The 20,234-nt window shown below is 40.5% G+C and overlaps 1 protein-coding gene across 1 annotated transcript; it reads right to left on the bottom strand.

The window, feature by feature from the left end:
- Positions 1-11,831: 11,831 nt before the first annotated feature.
- LOC138879683 (uncharacterized) lies at positions 11,832-13,361 on the bottom strand. The gene has a single exon (XM_070159306.1). The coding sequence runs from the start codon at positions 13,359-13,361 to the stop codon at positions 11,832-11,834; it is 1,530 nt and encodes a 509-aa protein (XP_070015407.1).
- Between the last annotated feature and the right edge of the window lie 6,873 nt (positions 13,362-20,234).

Below are 20,234 nucleotides of genomic sequence, written 5' to 3'. Positions count from 1 at the left end.
CTGCGAGCTCTAGGCTCTCTCACTAGAACATCCAAGAACACATAATGCCTTGATTGTCCCATCCAAGAAACTTTGAGGATTTGATGAGTTATCGAAACCTGTGAATTTTGGTGATTTCAATTTCAGGAACTCTAGTAGGGATACTTCCTTATTACCGAAAGTTTGAGTCTGTGTAGGTGCTTGTGTCTGTAACGTAGCCTGAGAAGCTGAACTTCCACCCTAATTAGGCACCAATGCCTCTAACACATTCAATAACCTTGTTGTTGCGTCTGCCGGTAAGGCAACCGTTGGCACTGGTGGTGGAGCATCCTGAACTCCATGCCCTTGCACTTGATCTGGCATAGCAGCTTGGGGTTGGCCCATGTTCCTAACTTCAGGTTGAGGAACAAGCTGTCTACTAGTTTGATTAACCCCAACTTGACCTCCACCACGGGTAGCAGCACGTCCAGCACCACGTCTAGCAGATGAGGGTGTGTGTGTCCTAGCCATCTGCGAAAGAAATATTCCAAAGTTAATCTCATGTTATCTCAACGCATTATCAAAGAATGAAATAAGGGAAAACATTCCTAGATGTTCAGTAGCCTCAAGATCATAAGTAAGGGCGCCTAAATACACATGAACAAGACTCTACAAAACATTTCTCCATGACTCGAGACTTAATGCCTAAACTTTCATACCAACTTTGTCAGGACCCAATTTAGGATCGTGATAGGTGCTCAGGAGCAAGTTCTCCCAAGTAAGCCTCATCGATATTTTACAGAAAACTGGATAGAGTTTTCCCTATTTTTGGACTATCCCAAAAATTTTCCTATCTCAAATCAATAATCAAACATCCTAATATCATACCAAACAATTGACAACTTATCAATTAACCAAAATAAGTCTCCACCATTACTAATCAACCAACTAACAACCAGAAATACTGATTTATCTCCAACTTTGATAATAAAGAACGCTACTCAATATAAGACTATAATAACAAAAGAATACTCATGACACTAAGATATTGACTATGGAGCGGCTCTAAGAGTTCAAAGAAAAGACTATAACAATAAATAAAATCTCCACCCATGCGAAAAAGTGCGAGGCTCACCAAGAATTATCAACCTGCGCTCTCTAATTAACGAAATCCTCGCCGACGTCAATTGTTGTCTCTGCAACAAAAAAATTGGCGGGGAATGAGTGTCGCGCCCCCTTTTTCTCGTGAAATCAGGTTTATGACATTTGGGAGGACAAATCGTTCCCTTTTGGGAATTGAGTTTTTTTATTTGAAGAATCGCCCCATAATGATTAAGTGCATTAGGACACTAGGAAGAATTTGTTTAGAAAAACCAGAGTTTGGGCAAGGGCTAGAAATTATGTTGAGGGGAAAGTGTTAGGCACCCCTCAAGATCCACTAGTGTGGTTCCCGGCCATGCTACAATTGTGACTTAAGTACAAACAATAATTAAGCAATTAAGGGTTTCAAATATGAGGGGTTGTAACATTGTGATTGCAAATAAGTTAAAGTTTGAAGAAACAAGAAAGTTGAAATTTGAGAAAAAGGAGATTGAAATTTTGAAAGTAATAAAATAAACAAGTAAATGGAAGGGGGGTCCTAGGTTTATAAATAATATGGATCACATCAATGCAATACCCGGTAATCACTCCTCAGAATAGGGGTTACACGTGGTATTAGCGCACTAGTCATCATATCCATATCTACCCTTCTCCCACCCCGTTGAGGTATTTAAACGCGGAATGGTTTCGTTACTTATTGCATGCTAGTACCTGCCCCAATCCTATCAATCCCGGAGGCATTTGGGACTACTAGTCCTAAAGGGAAGGGAGATTTGGGTTTCGTATGGTTTAAAAGGATAAAATTCTAAAGCGATAAACAAAAACACATAAGGCAGATATGGGAAACATATAACAATTTAAGAGGCTCAGATGGGCCTCCTCACTTAAAGACAGATTGTTTAGCATGTCTTGCAGATACTGGTTATGGTCTGAATTAAACTTAAACGTTAAGGAGGCAGACTGGTCTATTACACATTTCATATAAGAAATCAGGATCAGACCTGCCTGCTGGTTGGAATTAACAGAGTCTGATTCAATTAGCTAACTTTACCTTATAGCCTACCTAAGTGAAACCTATAGGCATGACATCTAATAATGCAGAAGTGTACTGATTTTTACAAGGAGAAGGCCTGTTGATTATATAAAACATAAGTTCTGCAGACATTGAGTAACGTTACTACTTATTTTAGACTTTTAAACGATTTAGATCAGTTGGTTACTCCTATAGGCATGATTTCTAAGCGTTACTGAGTTTAACCTTTACGAAAATGCAGAAATCCTATAGGCATGGTGTTTAAAATGCTGATTTTTATTATTTAAGCCTATAAATGTGTTTGCCTAGTGATAGATGCATACGCAAAATTCAGGAAACTCTATAGACATGTTCTCTATGTGATAGGCAGAAACGCAGAAACCTATAGACATGGTCTCTATGTATGAAATGCAGAAGCTATAGACATGGTATCTATGTATGAAATGCAGAGGCTATAGACATGGTATCAATGTATGAAATGCAGAGGCTATAGACATGGTATCTATGTATGAAATGTAGAACCTATAGACAAAATTTGTATATGAAATGCAGAACTTGTAGGCATGGTTTCTATATGAAAAATGCAAAAGTGCAGGACTTGTAAACATGATTTCTATACGAAAAATGCAGAAGTGAAAACAGGACATGATTGCAGTAGTAAATACATATGAACATGATATCTACCCTTATGCATACATGAGTGACCTTCCCTTTCAATAAGACCCCATAAGTTATTACCAATTATTACAGCCTAGAATGAATAAAGAAAAGTAAAATAAAATTACATCAGAAAGCTAAAAATCCCAACCAAGGAGAGCCTGATTCAGACTTCTTTCTGAAGCATGAAGTAAACCAACTCCAAAGATCAAATTCCAAAGCCTTTATCCTATTCAGGATATGTCAGAGTTCCCTATGAGTCTCAAATGGACTCCGGGCAGTTCTTACACCCAAATATATTGCAGAATTGGATTATAGTGCAGTGTGGAAGGGCCAGCCCTTAAATATCCAAGTTCAGAGGGAGCTCAAGGTCCCAAAGAAAGGCTCATAGGAGGGGGGCAAAACTTAGAATCTAAGAGAGAGTGCAAGTGCATAGAGGGGATTTTGGGGAAAGTCAAGACAGGCTGGTGGTCATACCCAGCAATTGGAAGTGCTGGCACACCCTAACCATCCTGTTAGCCACATTGTTTGGGAGTTAGGATCCATTAAAGGATCAAGTCCAGACATGAGCAACAATTTGGATGTTGCCATGCTTTGAACTTTAACTCAAACGCATATAAGGGAATAAGGGTGTGGGGAATTCACACAACAACAAATGCAAAGAGACAGCATATTCAATACACAACATAAATAGCAAAATAGACAAGATTGTTGAAACTGTAAAGCAAACACATAGGGATGAAGCTGAAAGTTAAATTAGAACATACCAGTTTCAGGGAAATAAGAAGAGAAGAGCAGTAGTGAAGCCAAATTGCAAACACACAGCCAGAAAATTTCAGAAGAGAGTAGAGTGTTGAATTGAGAATGTAGGAGTATTGAAATTGAAAGTATTCAATAAGTGTTGTCAGAGTATTGAACTCAAGGTCTTAAAGAGTATTGAATTGGAAATGTGTAAAAGTGCAGAAGTGTCATGCCCTTTATAGTGCAGAAAGCAAGTAAGAAAAGGTAAAAAAATAGTTTCAAAATCAATCACATAAGGTCTCCCTTCAATTAATGTATTCTGATTTCAAATGGGCAAGATAATTAAGGAAAAAGTTTGATCAAAATCTTTTCCAAAGTAGCACAAGAAGGGTAAATACACAATTTAATTAAGGCAAAAGTCCAGTGGTACATGGTTTGTGCAAATAAGGAAAGGTGATCACTCAACAACCGGTGAAATCAAAATTGCAGGCTTTGTTCGAATGAACCAAGTAAGGAAAAATGAGGAAAGGGTTTTACTTAAGGAAAATCAGTAACAATCAATCAAACCTTATTAAGAGGAATTCCGAATCAATCACAAGTTGACAAAACCTTTTGATGGCAAAATTCCTCATATATAAAGCATACAGACATATCGAACAAGAAAGAACTATCATGCGAAAAAGCCTAGTATAGAAGAGTTCTGGATCATAACAAAGAGGCTCAAATCCAGGACATAGACTCAGAATGAGTTTGAGAGTGTCCAGGGTCCCAAATAGAACCCTAGTCCAAAACACAAGATCAAACTCGCCAAAAAACCCCCAAATCCCATGGTTTTCAACTCGAGTCAGATACAGAGAAGAGAAGGCAAATAACTGAAACAGGCTGAGAGGTCTCTTTCAGGGATTCATGTGACAACAAACAGATAAAATAGCAGGTTCAAGGCAAATAGAATGAAGAACTGATTTGAAGCATAAAGAACATGTTTTAAGAAAGTTTGGAACTTAAACAAGTTTCAGAAGAGAAACGAGATAGTATAGCACTCAAGAGAACAGTAGAGGAAACATGTTTAACAAAGAACTCAAACAAAATCCAGAAGAAGGCAACTAAAGACCTAAAAGCTTAGTAAAAAATACAGTAGAGGAACATAGGGGTAAACGAACACATAAGATAAACATGTGAAAGCATGATATAGAAACCAGTAGAAGAAAGAAAGGAGTACAATAGAAGGACATGCAAAATAAATCAAACATAAGAACATAAGAGAAGGACATGCGAGGTAGAAAAGAGAACATAAAAACATATAATAGACAGATTCATACAAAGAGAAGAAGAAGAGGTGTCAGAAAGCATTTTAAAACCTTTTCAGAGACCCTAAATCGAATAGAAGTAATTTTTGAAAGAAAATTAGGGAAAACATTTAAGAACTCAAGTAGAGCACAGACATAGCATAGATATAAGAAAACAACCAGAGAAAAACTCGAATAGCTTAGGGTTTCAGAGAAACCCTAGAAATGAGAAAGGCTTGGAAGAAGGTCCGATCTTGAGTCGGAGAGATCAGAAATAGGCTTCTGATTCTTGATTACGCCGCAGCCAGGTCGGAGAGGCCATATAAGCTTGGATATATAGAGATATGAAAGGACACCATCGAGGTCGGACCTCGAAACTTCGAACACCCAGGGTTTAATGGTGGATGAGGGTGAGTACAGGTCATCCATGGCCTGAGAAGCCATGGGTTCTAGTGAGATTGCGGTTGAAGGGGGGTGAGAGAGGCTAGGGTTTTAGGAACCTTCGAGAGAGTTTGAGAGAGGTAGAGTATTCAAAGGCGGTTGAGAGATGGAAATGAGGGGATTAGGGTAGGGTTAGTGAATTAAAAAAGGTAAGGGGTAATCGTGGTCGTTGATCTAAATGATCAACGGCCTGGATTGAAAGAAAGGGCCAGGCGGGTTAATTGGTTGGGTCGGGGCGGGTTAGATTAGAATTGGGCCGGTCCAATTGGGTTTCAAAATTGGGTCAATTAGGGGGGTCAATTTGGCTATGATTGATATAAGAATGGGCCAGATTTTAAATAGCCAGTTTTTCCCTTTTTATTTTATAACAAATAGTAAAATAATTTTAAAAGTAAATTAAGAGTACTGGATCAGTTAATAATATATAAATATTGATTTAAAAATAATGGAACCAATTTTATAATTATAAAAATGCTATTAAATCTTAAAGTAGGCTAGAATTATAATTATATGTAATTTAGCTTTAAAAATACCAAATAAATTTGTAAAAATATATAAAATTTACATTAACTATATTTTGGTATAAATATAGGAAATAAAACAAATTATCCACCAAAATGATAATTTTGGGAATAATTATTGGTTTTTATACTGCTGAAATGAGTAATAAATTGATTTTAAAAATCTTTAAAAATTAGGAAAAATACTAAAACACTTGGACATGCTTATATATGCGTACATATGTTATTTTGAAAGTATTTTTATATATGAAAAATATACAACAAAAAAATAGGTATCAACAGTTGCCCCTCTTTACCCGGGAAGGATGAAAGAGTTGTCGGGTAAAGATATAATGGTCAATTTTGACCGAACGAGTTGGTTTGAAGAATTTGACCGTGCTCTGGTTCCTGAGCTGCCTACATATCCCTGGTCTTATAGGAATCAGTCCATATGTAGTTCAGGATCCATCGGCGGAATATGCTGGCGGAGGTTTTACAAGAAAGGACGCGGTATTCAGGTCAGGAAGGATAGTTAAGGTCTAATCCGGGCTGTGGGAACTAGAGCGGGATCGCTCCTTCTGAGATGGCCGTTGATAGCTAGTTTACCTGCGAATGAACAATACAAATGTATATGGTGCAAGATTTAAACGTGATGCAAGTTCCCATTGGACCATGAATGATGTCTTTGGACGGTTAAGATGACGTCCTGGGCCATAAAGCATATAATAAAGGATTTGCAGGCCATGAATAATGCTCTCGGGCTATGAAAATGATGCCTCCGAGCTATGATGCCTTTGAATAATGATATGCAAAAGATAAAATGGGGTCCTCATGCCATGGCATGGCGTTTTAGGGCTATGAAAATGGTGCCTCCGAACAATGATTCCTTCAGACAATTTGGCGATCTTTCAGCCCATGAGATGCAGAAGGAGGCGATCTTTCAGCCATGCAAAAAATGTAAGCGGGTGGCGGTATTTCAGCAGATGCAAGATGTAAATAGAAAGTGGTGATATTTTAGCCATGCAAGAAAAATAAAAGTGGCGATATTTCTGCCGTGCAAGATGTAGATGAAGGTGGCGATCTTTCAGCCACGCGAGACATAAATAAGGGGGCGATATTTCAGCCATACAGGTGGAGACAAGGCTTAGTCTCGAAAGGCAGAATGGTAGCCTTATGAGATGCAGCGAAATGCCGATGTAGGTAGAGCTTAACCTCGGAAGGTAGAATGGTAGACTTATGCAATGCAGAGAATGCAGATGGAGATAGAGCTTAGTATCGGAAGGCAGAATGGTAGCCATATGAAATGCGGCGAAATGAAGATAGAGGTAGAGCTTAACCTCGGAAGGCAGAATGGTAGCCTCATGCAATGCAGGAAATGTAGATGGAGGTAGAGCTTAACCTCGGAAGGCAGAATGGTAGCCTTGTCCAATGCAGATGGAGGTAGAACTTAACCTCGGAAGGCAGAATAGTAGCCTTATGCAATGCAAAGAATGCAGATGGAGACAGTGCATAGTCTCAGAAGGCAGAATGGTAGCCTTATGCAAGAAATAAAAGGCAGGTGGCAGTAGAGTTTTCTTAGCTGATATCTGATTTCGATATTGTGGCTATTGGGGATATTGTCTGCGTATAACAACTGTGAGTAGGTGACGGTTCTGAGAGTTGTATTCCTGATCAGTATGAGTGTATAGTATATTCGATTATTTTCCAACTCAGGTGCCTGCACCCAAAGAAAAATCATGAGTTTTGTAAAGGGAAAAGGTTAGTCCGTATCCCCGCTGAATTTGCTTGACCTGCTCGGCTCTATTTCGGTGATACTGTGCGTATCATTAGGGTAGCATTGCTAAACAAAGCAATTTTGGTAACAGACATGCATGATTTAGTAAAAGCATAATATAAGTGCATAATTAAGAATAATTTTTTTTAGATGAATCAACGACTGCGACGTGGTTCAAAACATTGCAACTTCGCTTGCTCCGGAATTTTGAGGGTCCTTCTCAAAATTCTGCCCCAGTTTACCAGGCTGTTGCTCCTGATGGCTGTTAATGATAAATGGCTGGAATCGACTTCGAAATTTTGAGGGTCCTCCTCAAAATTCTGCCTAGTTTCCAATATCGGGGAAAATGAAAATTTTATTGAATTATGACCGAACCCATAAGGCTGCCTACGTATCCCCTCTTAAACGGGAATCAGGTCAGGCGTAGTTCAAATTACATCATAAAAGAAAGCATAAAGCTTACACATAGTATCGTTTGACTGCGTCTGAATTGATCGGATTTGGCCAAACTTCTCCGCCCATTTCTGCAAGTATGAGGGCTCCTCCTGTTAGAACCCGGTGAACCATGTACGGACCCTGCCAGTTGGGAGAGAATTTCCCTTTGTCTTCCTCTTGATGCGGAAAAATTTTCTTTAACACCAGCTGGCCCGGTGCGAATTGTCTCGGCTTGACTCTTTTGTTGAAGGCTCTAGACATTCTGTTCTTATAGAGCTGACCGTGGAAAACTGCATTCATTCTCTTTCCTTATATAAGAGCTAGTTGCTCGTAACGACTCTTCACCCATTCTACGTCGTCGAGCTCTGCTTCCTGTATGATCCTTAAGGAAGGAATTTCTACCTCAGCGAGTATGACTGTTTCTGTACCATATACCAACATGTAGGGAGTTGCCCCAGTTGATGTGCAGACTGTGGTGTGGTATCCCAATAAAGCAAATGAGAGCTTCTCATGCCACTGCTTATGCTTCTCTATCATTTTCCTTAGTATCTTCTTGATATTCTTGTTGGCCGCTTCTACGGCTCCGTTCATCTGAGGTCTGTAAGTTGTAGAATTCTTGTGTTTGATCTTGAAGGTTTCACACATGGCCTTCATCAAGTCACTGTTGAGATTGGAACCATTATCAGTAATGATTGATTTTGGGATCCCAAATCGACAAATGATGCGGTCGCGGACATAGTCTGCCACAACTTTCTTAGTCACTGCTTTGTATGATGTTGCTTCAACCCATTTGGTGAAATAATCAATTGCCACTAGAATGAACCTGTGCCCCTTTGATGCGGTGGGTTCGATAGGTCCGATGACATCCATTACCCAAGCGGCAAATGGCCATGGCGAGCTTGTTGCATTAAACTCATTTGGGGGCACATTTATCATGTCTGCATGTATCTGACAGCGATGGCACTTTCGGACATACTGGACGCAGTCCGTTTCCAAAGTCATCCAAAAATAACCAGTCTGGAGTATATTCTTTGCTAAGACAAAATCGATCATATGTGGACCGCAGGTCCCAGCATGGATTTCCTATAGTAGCCTGGATGCTTCCCTTGCGTCGACACACCTTAATAATCCCAAATCAGGAGTCCTTCTATACAGGATTCCTCCGCTGTGGAAGAAATTATTAGATAACCTCCGAAGTGTGCGCTTCTGAGTGGTGTTGGCAAGCTCTGGGTATTCTCCTTTTGTCAGGTATTCCTTGATACCATGAAACCAAGGTTTTCCATCCGCTTCTTTCTCGACATGAGCACAGTAGGCTGGCTGATCATGAATCTTCACCGTAATAGGATCAATGAAGTTCTTATCTGGATGTTGTATCATAGAGGACAGGGTAGCCAATGCATCGGCAAACTCATTCTGGACTCTGGGAACATGCTGGAATTCTGTCTTTGTGAATCTCTTTCTCAACTCATGTACATAATACATATAAGGGAGTGTCTTGGAGTTCTTGGTTGCCCATTCTTCTTGGACCTGATGTATAAGCATGTCTGAATCCCCGATTACTAGCAACTCTTGGATGTTTATGTCAATGGCCATCTTGAGTCCTAAGATGCAGGCTTCGTACTCGACCATGTTGTTGGTGTACGGGAACCTGAGTTTGGCGAACACCGGATAATGCTGATCAATTTCTAATACTAGAACTGCTCCTATGCCAACTCCTTTGAAATTTGCTGCTCTGTCGAAAAACACTCTCCAACCATCATAGGATTCTGCAATTTTTTCTCCTATGAAGGATACCTCCTCATCAGGAAAATATGTTTTCAGGGGTTCATATTCTCCGTCCATAGGATTTTCAGCAAGGTGATCTGCTAGTGCCTGTCCTTTGATTGCTTTCTGAGTCACGTAGACAATGCCAAATTCACTCAACAGGATTTGCCACTTGGCCAGCTTGCCAGTAGGCATGGGCTTCTGAAAGATGTATTTCAAGGGATCCATTCTTGATATGAGATATGTAGTATAGGCATAAAAGTAGTGCCTCAACTTCTGAGCTACCCAAGTCAAAGCACAACAGGTGCGCTCCAATACAGAATACCGAGCCTCGTATGGGGTGAAATTCTTACTGAGATAATAGATGGCCTGCTCCTTCCTTCCCGTTTCATCATGTTGTCCCAGAACAGAACCGAATGCTCCATCCAATACTGCAAGGTAGAGCAATAGAGGTCTGCCCGGCTCGGGCGGGACCAAGCTTGGTGGTGTGGACAAGTACTCCTTGATTCTATTAAAGGCTTTTTGACAGTCACCAGTCCATTTGGCAGCGGCGTCCTTCTTCAACATCTTAAAGATTGGCTCACAAATGACAGTAGATTGAGCTATGAACTGGCTGATGTAGTTGAGTCTTCCCAAGAAACTCATTACGTCCTTCTTGTTCTTTGGCGGTAGAAACTCTTGAATGGCTTTGACCTTTGACGGATTCAGTTCTATTCCTCGGCGACTCACAATGAACCCAAGTAGTTTTATGGCAAGAACCCTGAATGCACATTTTGCGGGATTCAGCTTCAAATTGTACCTTCTTAGTCTATTGAAGAACTTCCTCAAATCTTCCATGTGATTAGTGGCTTTCTTGGACTTGATGATGATGTCATCTACATATACATTTATCTCCTTGTGTATCATATCATGGAAAATGATAGTCATGGCCCTCACGTAGGTGGCCCCAACATTCTTTAACTCAAACGGCATCATCTTGTAACAATACATTCCCCATGGCATAATGAAGGTCGTTTTCTCAGCATCTTCTTTATCCATCCAGATATAATGATACCCAGCAAAATAATCAACAAACGACTGCAGCTCGTGCTTGGCGTAGTTGTCAATTAGAATGTGTATGTTTGGCAAGGGGAAGTTGTCTTTGGGACTGGACCGATTGAGGTCCCGGCAGTCGACACAGACTCTGACCTTCCCAACTTTCTTTGGTACTGGCACGATGTTGGCTACCTATGTTGGATACTCTACTACTCTGAGAACCTTAGCTTTGACTTGCTTGGTGACTTCTTCCTTGATTTTCAAACTCATGTCAGGCTTGAACTTCCTGAGCTTCTGCTTTACCGCTGGGCATGTAGGATTAGTTGGTAGCTTGTGCGCCACAATAGATGTACTCAAACCAGTCATATCGTCATACGACCAGGCGAATATGTCCTCATATTCCTTCAAAAATTCTGTGTATTCTTCCTTTTCTGCCGGTGACAAATGAACGCTGATCCGAGTTTCTTTGACATTTTCTGCATCTCCCAGGTTAACAATCTTGGTCTCGTATAGGTTGGACTTAGGTCTGTTCTCAAAATACTCAACCTCTTTGACAACCTCTTCTGGTATATCATCTTCCTCTGAGTCCATTTGTCGCGTTGTCTCGTTACATGCCACAGTCGATGGTTCATCAAGATAAGTAATAGTAATACTGTAAATAAAGTAAACGAGAGAAACTAATAAGAGTAAGATTCATAAGAAAAATTGAAATGCTTTGAAAAATTCCATAACTGTTTTGAACATTGAAGATCTTATTGTGAAATTAAAAGGCAAAAAGAAAGTCAAAATGAAAAAATAGTGCATGATGCTTGTTCAGCCTTGCTACCCCGAGGTTTTTCGGGCTCTGGTGGTTCTGATGGACCAATTGTTGAGGCGCGCTCCTCGGCTCACAGCTTGTATGGAAGGGCCTTCCTCCCCCTCCTCCTCGAAAATGACACAGCAATACATGTCATCCTCTTCCAAAAACAAATCCCTCATCGCTGCCAGTGCTTCCTCTTCTTTTAACCCATATATAACATCAGCTGGCTGGAAAATCTGCTCCAAGCGAGGTATTGGTGCTCTAGTGGATAATAAGGCTCGCGCCATGGCGGCAGCCATTCATTGAACTATTTCCAAGTGTACTCGTATCCCATACCGAAGGTGGTACCATGTTTCTTCACCTTGACAGGCTTAGCGATCCCTTGTAGGTTCTTGCCAAGTCCCTTGCCTGGATCATATCCGCACCAGTTCAATATGCTTTCGATTTCGTTGTGCCACCATTTATACTTGCCAACGGCGTTGGTTCGCTCGATGTGGTGATAGGTTTCTCTACCTATCTTCCTTCTTCTTTCGATCGCTGGGATGGTCTGGTGACTATATATGTGATTTCTACCATCGCCATGGATGATCACCTCTTGCTGATTCCACTCAAATTTCACTGCCCGATGTAAGGTTGATGCTACAGCTCCAGCGGCATAAATCCATAGTCGTCCCAAGGGCAAGTTGTAAGATGTCGGCATGTCTATTACTTGAAAGTCGACATCAAACCAAGTAGGCCCCATCTGTAAACACAGGCTGATTTTCCCAATAGTGGACCTTTGGGAATCGTCGAAGGCTTCGACGTTAATGGCCCCGTCTTTGATCTCATGCAACCCTTTCCCTAATGTTCTGAGTGTTACCAGTGGACAAATGTTGAGGCTGGACCCTCCATTGATCAGGACCCTGGTGATAAAATAATCCTCGCATTGCACGGTGATGTGCAATGCCTTGTTGTGACTCAGCCCTTCTAGTGGCAACTCATCTTCACGAAAAGTGATTTTGTGACTCTCCAATACCTGTCCCACCATATTTGCCATTTCTCCTCTGGTTATGTTGCTTGGTACATACGCCTCACTCAGCACCTTCAATAAGGCATTCTTATGTGCATCAGAGCTTGGTAGCTGAGCGAAGATAGAGATCTGGGCTGGCATTTTGTTCAACTGATCAATGACTGAATACTCTTTGGCATGTATCTTCCTCCAGAGGTCATAGGGCCCAGCTTCAGTGATGGCTGGCCGTCCAGATGCCTGCTTACTCAACTCAGCCAAGTGTTCTAGAGTATAAACCCTGCCCGTCCTTGTCATACTTTGTGCTGCAACTGCTTCTCCGAACTTGGTTTTCCCTTTCCTTTTTGCCTCAGCTGTGTAATCCCATGGTATGACTTTTGTGTGGAACGGTGTTATGGCTATCATTGCTATCGGAATGGACACCCTTGTTTTGGAAGGTAATACAGCAACCTCAAATGGTACAGGTGCCTTTGGGGACCCAAACTCGACCTCAATTGGTGTTGGTGTCTTTTCAGGGGGTGCTGCTTCAAACTCAAGTGGTACAGACATATTCACCTCGGCGTCCCTAGAAGGCTGAATCTGGACCATAATCGGGTTAAGGGTGACTGCTAATTTCTTTGGCTTGTCACCCTTTGCGATTAATCTGATCGATCCTTTGGGGTCCAAATCATCCTCTGTCTCAATCATGTGAATGCCTCCACCCTTGTGGTCTGGTAGAGGGTTGATGCGGACGTTCGGGGCAGTCTCTTTTGCCACGATGATCTTGTTGTCAATCAAAGCTTGGATCTTATCCTTCAGATAGTGGCACTCATCAATGGTATGCCCTTTCATGACGGGATGATATGCACAAGTTTTGTTTGGGTTGACCCATTGGGAGGGGTTTTTGGGGTTATGGCAGGGATAGGGGTTCCATAACCAGCAGCTTTGAGCCTTTCACACAGCTGGTCAATTGGTTTGGCAATGGCGGTATACTGTTTGGGAGGTCTGCGGTCGAAATTTGGTCGGGGTCTAGGAAAGTTTTGGTGAGAGGGAGGTGATTGATAGTGGGCTTGTTGGGTGTTGTAGGCTTGGTAGACGTGTGCGGGTTGGGAGTATCTAGGTGAAGTAGGTTGATATGTAGGTGGAGGAGGTGATTGGGAAGTTGGTGGTGGAGCTTGGTAAGAGGGCGAGGGTGCTTGGTAATTTGGGGTAGGTTGATATGTGAGTGTAGGTATTGGGTAGGTTTAGTATTTGATTGGGGATTTTGTTCTCTGTGCAACTATCACGGCACTTACGTCCCTTTTCTTGGACGTGCCACAAGACTATAGAGCCTTGTTGGTAGCCTGCAAAGCTTCAAGGTTTGTGACCATGTCACTTTTGATACCTTCCTCGATCCTCTCCCCCAACTTGATGATGTCTGAAAATTTCTGGCTTTCAATCAACATCAACCTTTCGTAGTATTGTGGGTCTTGAGCTCGGACGAAAAACTTGTTTATTTGTTCTTCTTCTAAATCCGGTCTGACCTTAGCAGCCTCTGTTCTCTAATGAGTGTCACACTCGCGGAAAGTTTCTATGGATTTCTTCTTTAGGTTCTGGATGTAGAACACATCTGGCGCATTTTCTGTGTTGAACCTGAACCTGTCCATGAAATTGGACGACATACTTACCCAATTCGACCACTTCTTCAGGTCTTGGCTAATGTACCAAGACAGAGTATCGCCTTTCAGACTACTCATAAAAAGCTTCATACGAATCTTTTTGTCCTTCCCTACTCCGACCAGCTTGTTGCAGTATATTCTTAAATGGACTCTGGGATCCCCAGTACTATCAAACATTTCGAACTTAGGAGGTTTGTACCCCTCGGGCAGTTCAACATATGGTTGTATGCAGAGGTCTTCGTAGGTCAATCCCTCGATTCCCTTACTTCATTCAACACCCTGAACTCGGCTAGTCAACTTCTTGAGTTCTGTAGCTAGGTTCCTAATAAGGGAGTCTTTATCATCAGACTCGGGTGTGCTTAAGACAGGTTGGGTGCAGGGTGGCATGGTTTCCACATAGATGGGGGTGTTATGGTGAGTGTAGAGATGATCATTTGCAGAGTTCAGTGGTTCAGGGATGAGTAGTGGGGTGTTGTTAGATGTGTGGCAAATGTTACAGTGGTGATGGGGAGCGGGATAGTTTTGTGGTTTCGGGATATTTTGTGGAGGTATGTAGTTTTGAATGTTACAAAAGTTGACATCTAGGGTGGTGAGGGAAAACGACAAGCTTGCCAAATTCCGGACTTGATCAAGTTTCTCCAAAAATTTCAGCAGTTTTTGCTCGAGTCGGGATGCACCTTCTTTGGAGACATGAGTACCCTGAGTGATTTCTACCCGTTCAATCGAGTTTTCCTTTCTGATGTTGCTCAAATCTTCCATTTTTTCCTTTTTCCTGTTTCTGACGGGACTAGGAGGAGGAGTGGGTGGAGGGCCCTTGGATCTTGTGGAGTATGATGACGATGCCGGAGTGAACGAACTAACCTTTGGGGAGGGGAATAAAACAAAAATAAAAACAAAAAGGTAGCAAGTTAGTACGGATTATAAGGAAAAGATGTTGTGATATTTAAACACATAGTGCGAGAATATAAATCGTGTCCTAATTTGGGAGCCTCATTGTGCTCAAGGTAGGCCTAGCGACATATTGATTTGGAGAACTTAGAATGCTAGATGCCTCATTTTATTGATAAAAAGCAGACGAATCCTAAAACGACACTAAATAACAAGGAATAAAATGTCACTAGTGGCCATTGGTCTTATTACATTTCATAAAGTAAAAGAAAAATCCTATCTATTTGGTCCCAGAAGGACCTTCCTCAGGTTGAATGCTCTCGTTAATCAAATCCTCCAGCTCGCGTAGGTTCACTAGTAGAAATGCCTTTGCCATGTTCTCTTTTGTTTCCTTCAGCGTTCTGGCAGTCGGTGACTCTCTTCCTCACTTTCCCTTCCAATTCCAGCAGACTGTACTCCAGATATTCCAACTTTTTGCTAGCTTTGGCGGCTCTCTCTTTCCACTCGTTGATTTGGTCATTTGATGGAAGACTCCTCCACCAATCCAGCAAGAGTGAGGGTGTGCTAACCATATTGAAGTTGGGGACCTCGTGCCTCATGTTTCTGCAAGACAAAAATGTTAGACCCTTACCCCCACCGGACTCGACTATTTAACTATCAATAATTCGCATAAGCAGCATTTAGTTCTCCAAATAAATGCACAGAACGTGGTAATGTCCGTTTGGGTTCCAAGAAACCCGATGGACATTGGACAAGACTTCTTAAAGAGTTATTATATAGACAACATAACTGACTCGGCTAGGTTTTGACAGTGATGCATGCACAATTAAACAGAGCAGGATTTCTATGGGGTATTAGACTAGTACCCTTGAGCGGAAAACTCAAGAGGGAAAGGCACGGAACCATCGACTACACCGTTGATCGACTGGTTTAACCGCAAATACGCCTGTGCCAAATTCAGGGGGTAATAATATCGGAAGGGCGCAACCACTCATTATAAGCGTTGCTATGGTATTTTGTTTGGCACGAGTGGAATATGATGTTGAATATGCAGTTACAATAATTAAACAAATTGTCATGGATTTGCACATTCATAAGGTAATAATTACAATAATTGCTCAAAATTACAACAATATTAAAGGAAAGCGGTAAAAGAAAGCATTAAGAGAAATAAAGAGAAGAAACGAAGAGCCAAGTCAGTTTTCGAAGTAGGAGAGCAAAATAAATACTTAAAGGCATTAAAGACATTCAAGGAAGCATAAACTCACAAATAGCATGAAATGGTAAAAGCCTTAAAGAAATCCCCAGTAGAGTCGTCACGCTATCGCGCCCCCTTTTTCTCGCGAAATTGGGTTTATGACATTTGGGAGGACAACTTGTTCCCTTTTGGGAATTGAGTTTTTTGATTTGAAGAGTCTCCACCAAATGATTAAGTGCATTAGGACACTAGGAAGAATTTGTTTAGAAAAACTAGAGTTTGGGTAAGGGCTAGAAATTATATCGAGGGGAAGGTTTTAGGCACCCCTTAAGATCCACTAGTGTGGTTCCCGGCCATGCTATAATTGTGACTTAAGTACAAACAATAAATAAGCAATTAAGGGTTTAAATATGAGGGGTTGTCACATTGTGATTGCAAATAAGTTAAAGTTTGAAGAAACAAGGAAGTTGAAATTTGAGAAAAAGAAGTTTGAAATTTTGAAAGTAATAAAATAAACAAGTAAAGGGAAGGGGGGTCCAAGGTTTATAAATAATATGGATCACATCAATTCAACACCCGGTAATCACTCCTCAGAAGAGGGGTTACACGTGGTATTAGCGCAGCGGTCATCATATCCATATCTACCCTTTCCCACCCCATTGAGGTATTTAAACGCGGAATGGTTTCGTTACTTATTGCATGCTAGTACCCACCCCAATTCTATCAGTCCCGGAGGCATTTGGGACTACTAGTCCTAAAGCGAAAGGAGATTTGGGCTTTGTATGGTTTAAAAGGATAAAATTCTAAAGCGACAAACAAAAACATATAAGGCAGATTTGGGAAACACATAACAATTTAAGAGGCTCAGATGGGCCTCCTCACTTAAAGACAGATTGTTTAGCATGTCTTGCAGATACTGGTTATGGTCTGAATTAAACTTAAACATTAAGGAGGTAGACTGGTCTATTACACATTTGAGATAATAAATCGGGATCAGACTTGCCTGCTGAATGGAATTAACAGAGTTTGATTCAATTAGCTAACTTTACCTTATAGCCTGCCTAAGTGAAACTTATAGGCATGACATCTAATAATGCAGAAGTGTACTGATTTTTACAAGGAGAAGGCCTGTTGATTATAGAAAACATAAGTTCTGCAGACATTGAGTAACGTTACTACTGATTTTAGACTTGTAAACAATTCAGATCAGTTGGTTACTCCTATATACATGCTTTCTAAGCGTTATTGAGTTTAACCTTTACGAAAATGCAGAAATCCTATAGGCATGGTGTTTAAAACGCTGATTTTTATTATTTAATCCTATAAATGTGTTTGCCTAGTGATAGATGCATATGCAGAATTTAGGAAACTCTACATACATGTTCTCTATGTGATAGAAAGAAACGCAGTAACCTATAGACATGGTCTCTATGTATGAAATGCAGAGGCTATAGCCATGGTATCTATGTATGAAATGCAGAGGCTATAGACATGGTATCTACGTATAAAATGCAGAACCTATAGACATGATTTCTATATGAAATGCAGAACCTGTAGGCATGGTTTCTATATGAAAAACGCAGAAGTGCAGGACTTGTAAACATGATTTCTATATGAAATTTAGAAGTGAAAACAGGACATGATTGCAGCAGTAAATACCTATGAACACGATATCTACCCTTATGCATACATGAGTGACCCTCCCCTTTCACTAAGACCCCATAAGTTATTACAAATTATTACACCCCAGAAAAAATAAAGAAAAGTAAAATAAAATTACATCAGAAAGCTAAAAATCCCATCCAATGAGAGCTTGATTCAGACTTTTGTCTGAAACATGAAGTAAACCAACTACAAAGATCAAATTCCAAAACCTTTCTCCTATTCGGGATGTGTCAGAGTTCCCTAAGAGTCTCAAGTGGACTCCGGGCAGTTCTTACACCCAAATATATTGCAGAATTAGATTATAGTGCAGTGTGGAAAGGCCATCCCTTAAATGTTCAAGTTCAGAGGGAGCTCAAGGTCCCAAAGCAAGGCTCATAGGAGGGGGGCAGAACATAGAATCTAAGAGAGAGTGCAAGTGCATAGAGGGGATTTTGGGGAAAGCCAAGGCAGGCTAATGGTCATACCCAGCAATTGGAAGTGCTGGCACTCCCCAACCAGCCTGTTAGCCACATTGTTTGGGAGTTAGGAGCCATTAAAAGATCAAGTCCAGACATGAGCAACAATTTGGATGTTGCCATGCTTTGAACTTTAACTCAAATGCATTGAAGGGAATAAGGGTATGGGGAATTCACACTGTAATAGATGCAAAGAAACAACATATTCAATACAGAATATAAACAATAAAGTAGACACGATTGTTGAAACTGTAAAGCAAACACATAGGGATGAAGTTGAAAGTTAAATTAGAATATACCAGTTTCAGGGAAATAAGAAAAGAAGAGCGGTAGTAAAGCCAATTTGCAAACACACAGCCAGAAGATTTCAGAAGAGAGTAGAGTGTTGAATTGAGAATGTAGGAGTAATGAAATTGAAAGTGTTCAATAAGTGTTGTCAGAGTATTGAACTCAAGGTCTTAAAGAGTATTGAATTGGAAGTGTGTAAAAGTGCATAAGGGTCGTGCCCTTTTTAGTGCAGAAAGCAAGTAAGAAAAGGTAAGAAAATAGTTTCGAAATCAATCACATAAGGTCTCTCTTCAATTAATGGATTCTGATTTCAAATGGGCAAGATAATTAAGAAAAGAGTTTGATCGAAATCTTTTCCAAAGTAGCACAAGAAGGGTAAATACACAGAAGTTATTTAAGGCAACAGTCCAGTGGTACATGGTTTGTGCAAATAAGGAAAAACGATCACTCAACAGCCAGTGAAATCAAAATTGCATGATTTGTTCGAATGAGCCAAGTCAGCAAAATGAGGAAAGGGTTTTACTTAAGGAAAATCAGTAACAATCAATCAAACCTTATTAAGAGGAATTCTGAATCAATCACAAGTTGACAAAACATTTTGAAGGCAAAATTCCTCATATATAAAGTATACAGACATATCGAACAAGAAAGAACTATCATACAAAAAAGCCTAGTATAGAAGAGTTCCGGGTCATAACAAAGAGGCTCAAATGCAGTACATAGACTCAGAATGAGTTTGAGAGTGTCCAGGGTCCCAAATACAACCCTAGTCCAAAACACAAGATCAAACTCGCCAAAAAACCCCCAAATCCCAGGGGTTTCAACTCGAGTCAGATACATAGAAGAAAAGACAAATAACTGAAACAGGCTCAGAGGTCTCTTTCAGGGATTCATGTGAAAACAAACAGATAAAATAGCAGGTTCAAGGCAAATAGAATGAAGAACTGATTTGAAGCATAAAGAACACGTTTTAAGAAAGCTTGGAACTAAAACAAGTTTCAGAAGAGAAACGAGATAGTATAGCACTTAAGAGAACAATAGAGGAAACGTGTTTAACAAAGAACTCAAACAAAATCCAAAAGAAGGAAACTAAAGACCTAAAAGCTTAGTAGAAAATAAAGTAGAGGAACATAGGGGTAAATGAACACATATGATAAACATGTGAAAGCATGATATAGAAACCAGTAGAAGAAAGAACGGAGCACAATAGAAGGACATGCAAAATAAATCAAACATAAGAACACATGAGAAGGACATGCGAGGTAGAAAAGAGAAAATAAAAATATAGCATAGACAAATTCATACAAAGAGAAGAAGAAGAGGTGTCAGAAAACATTTTAAAACCTTTTCAGAGACCCTAAATCGAAGAGAAGTAATTTTTATAAGAAAATTAGGGAAAACGTCTAAGAACTCAAGTAGAGCACAAACATAGCATAGATATAAGAAAACAACCAGAGAAAAACCTCGAATAGCTTAGGGTTTTAGAGAAACCCTAGAAATGAGAAAGGCTTGGAAGACGGTCCGATCTTGAGTTGGAGAGATCAGAAATAGGCTTCTGATGCTTGAATACGCC

The sequence above is a fragment of the Nicotiana sylvestris genome, chromosome 10 (assembly GCF_000393655.2).
Source record: "Nicotiana sylvestris chromosome 10, ASM39365v2, whole genome shotgun sequence".
Classification (NCBI taxonomy): Eukaryota; Viridiplantae; Streptophyta; class Magnoliopsida; order Solanales; family Solanaceae; genus Nicotiana; species Nicotiana sylvestris.
This window is presented reverse-complemented; position numbering and strand designations above follow the sequence as displayed.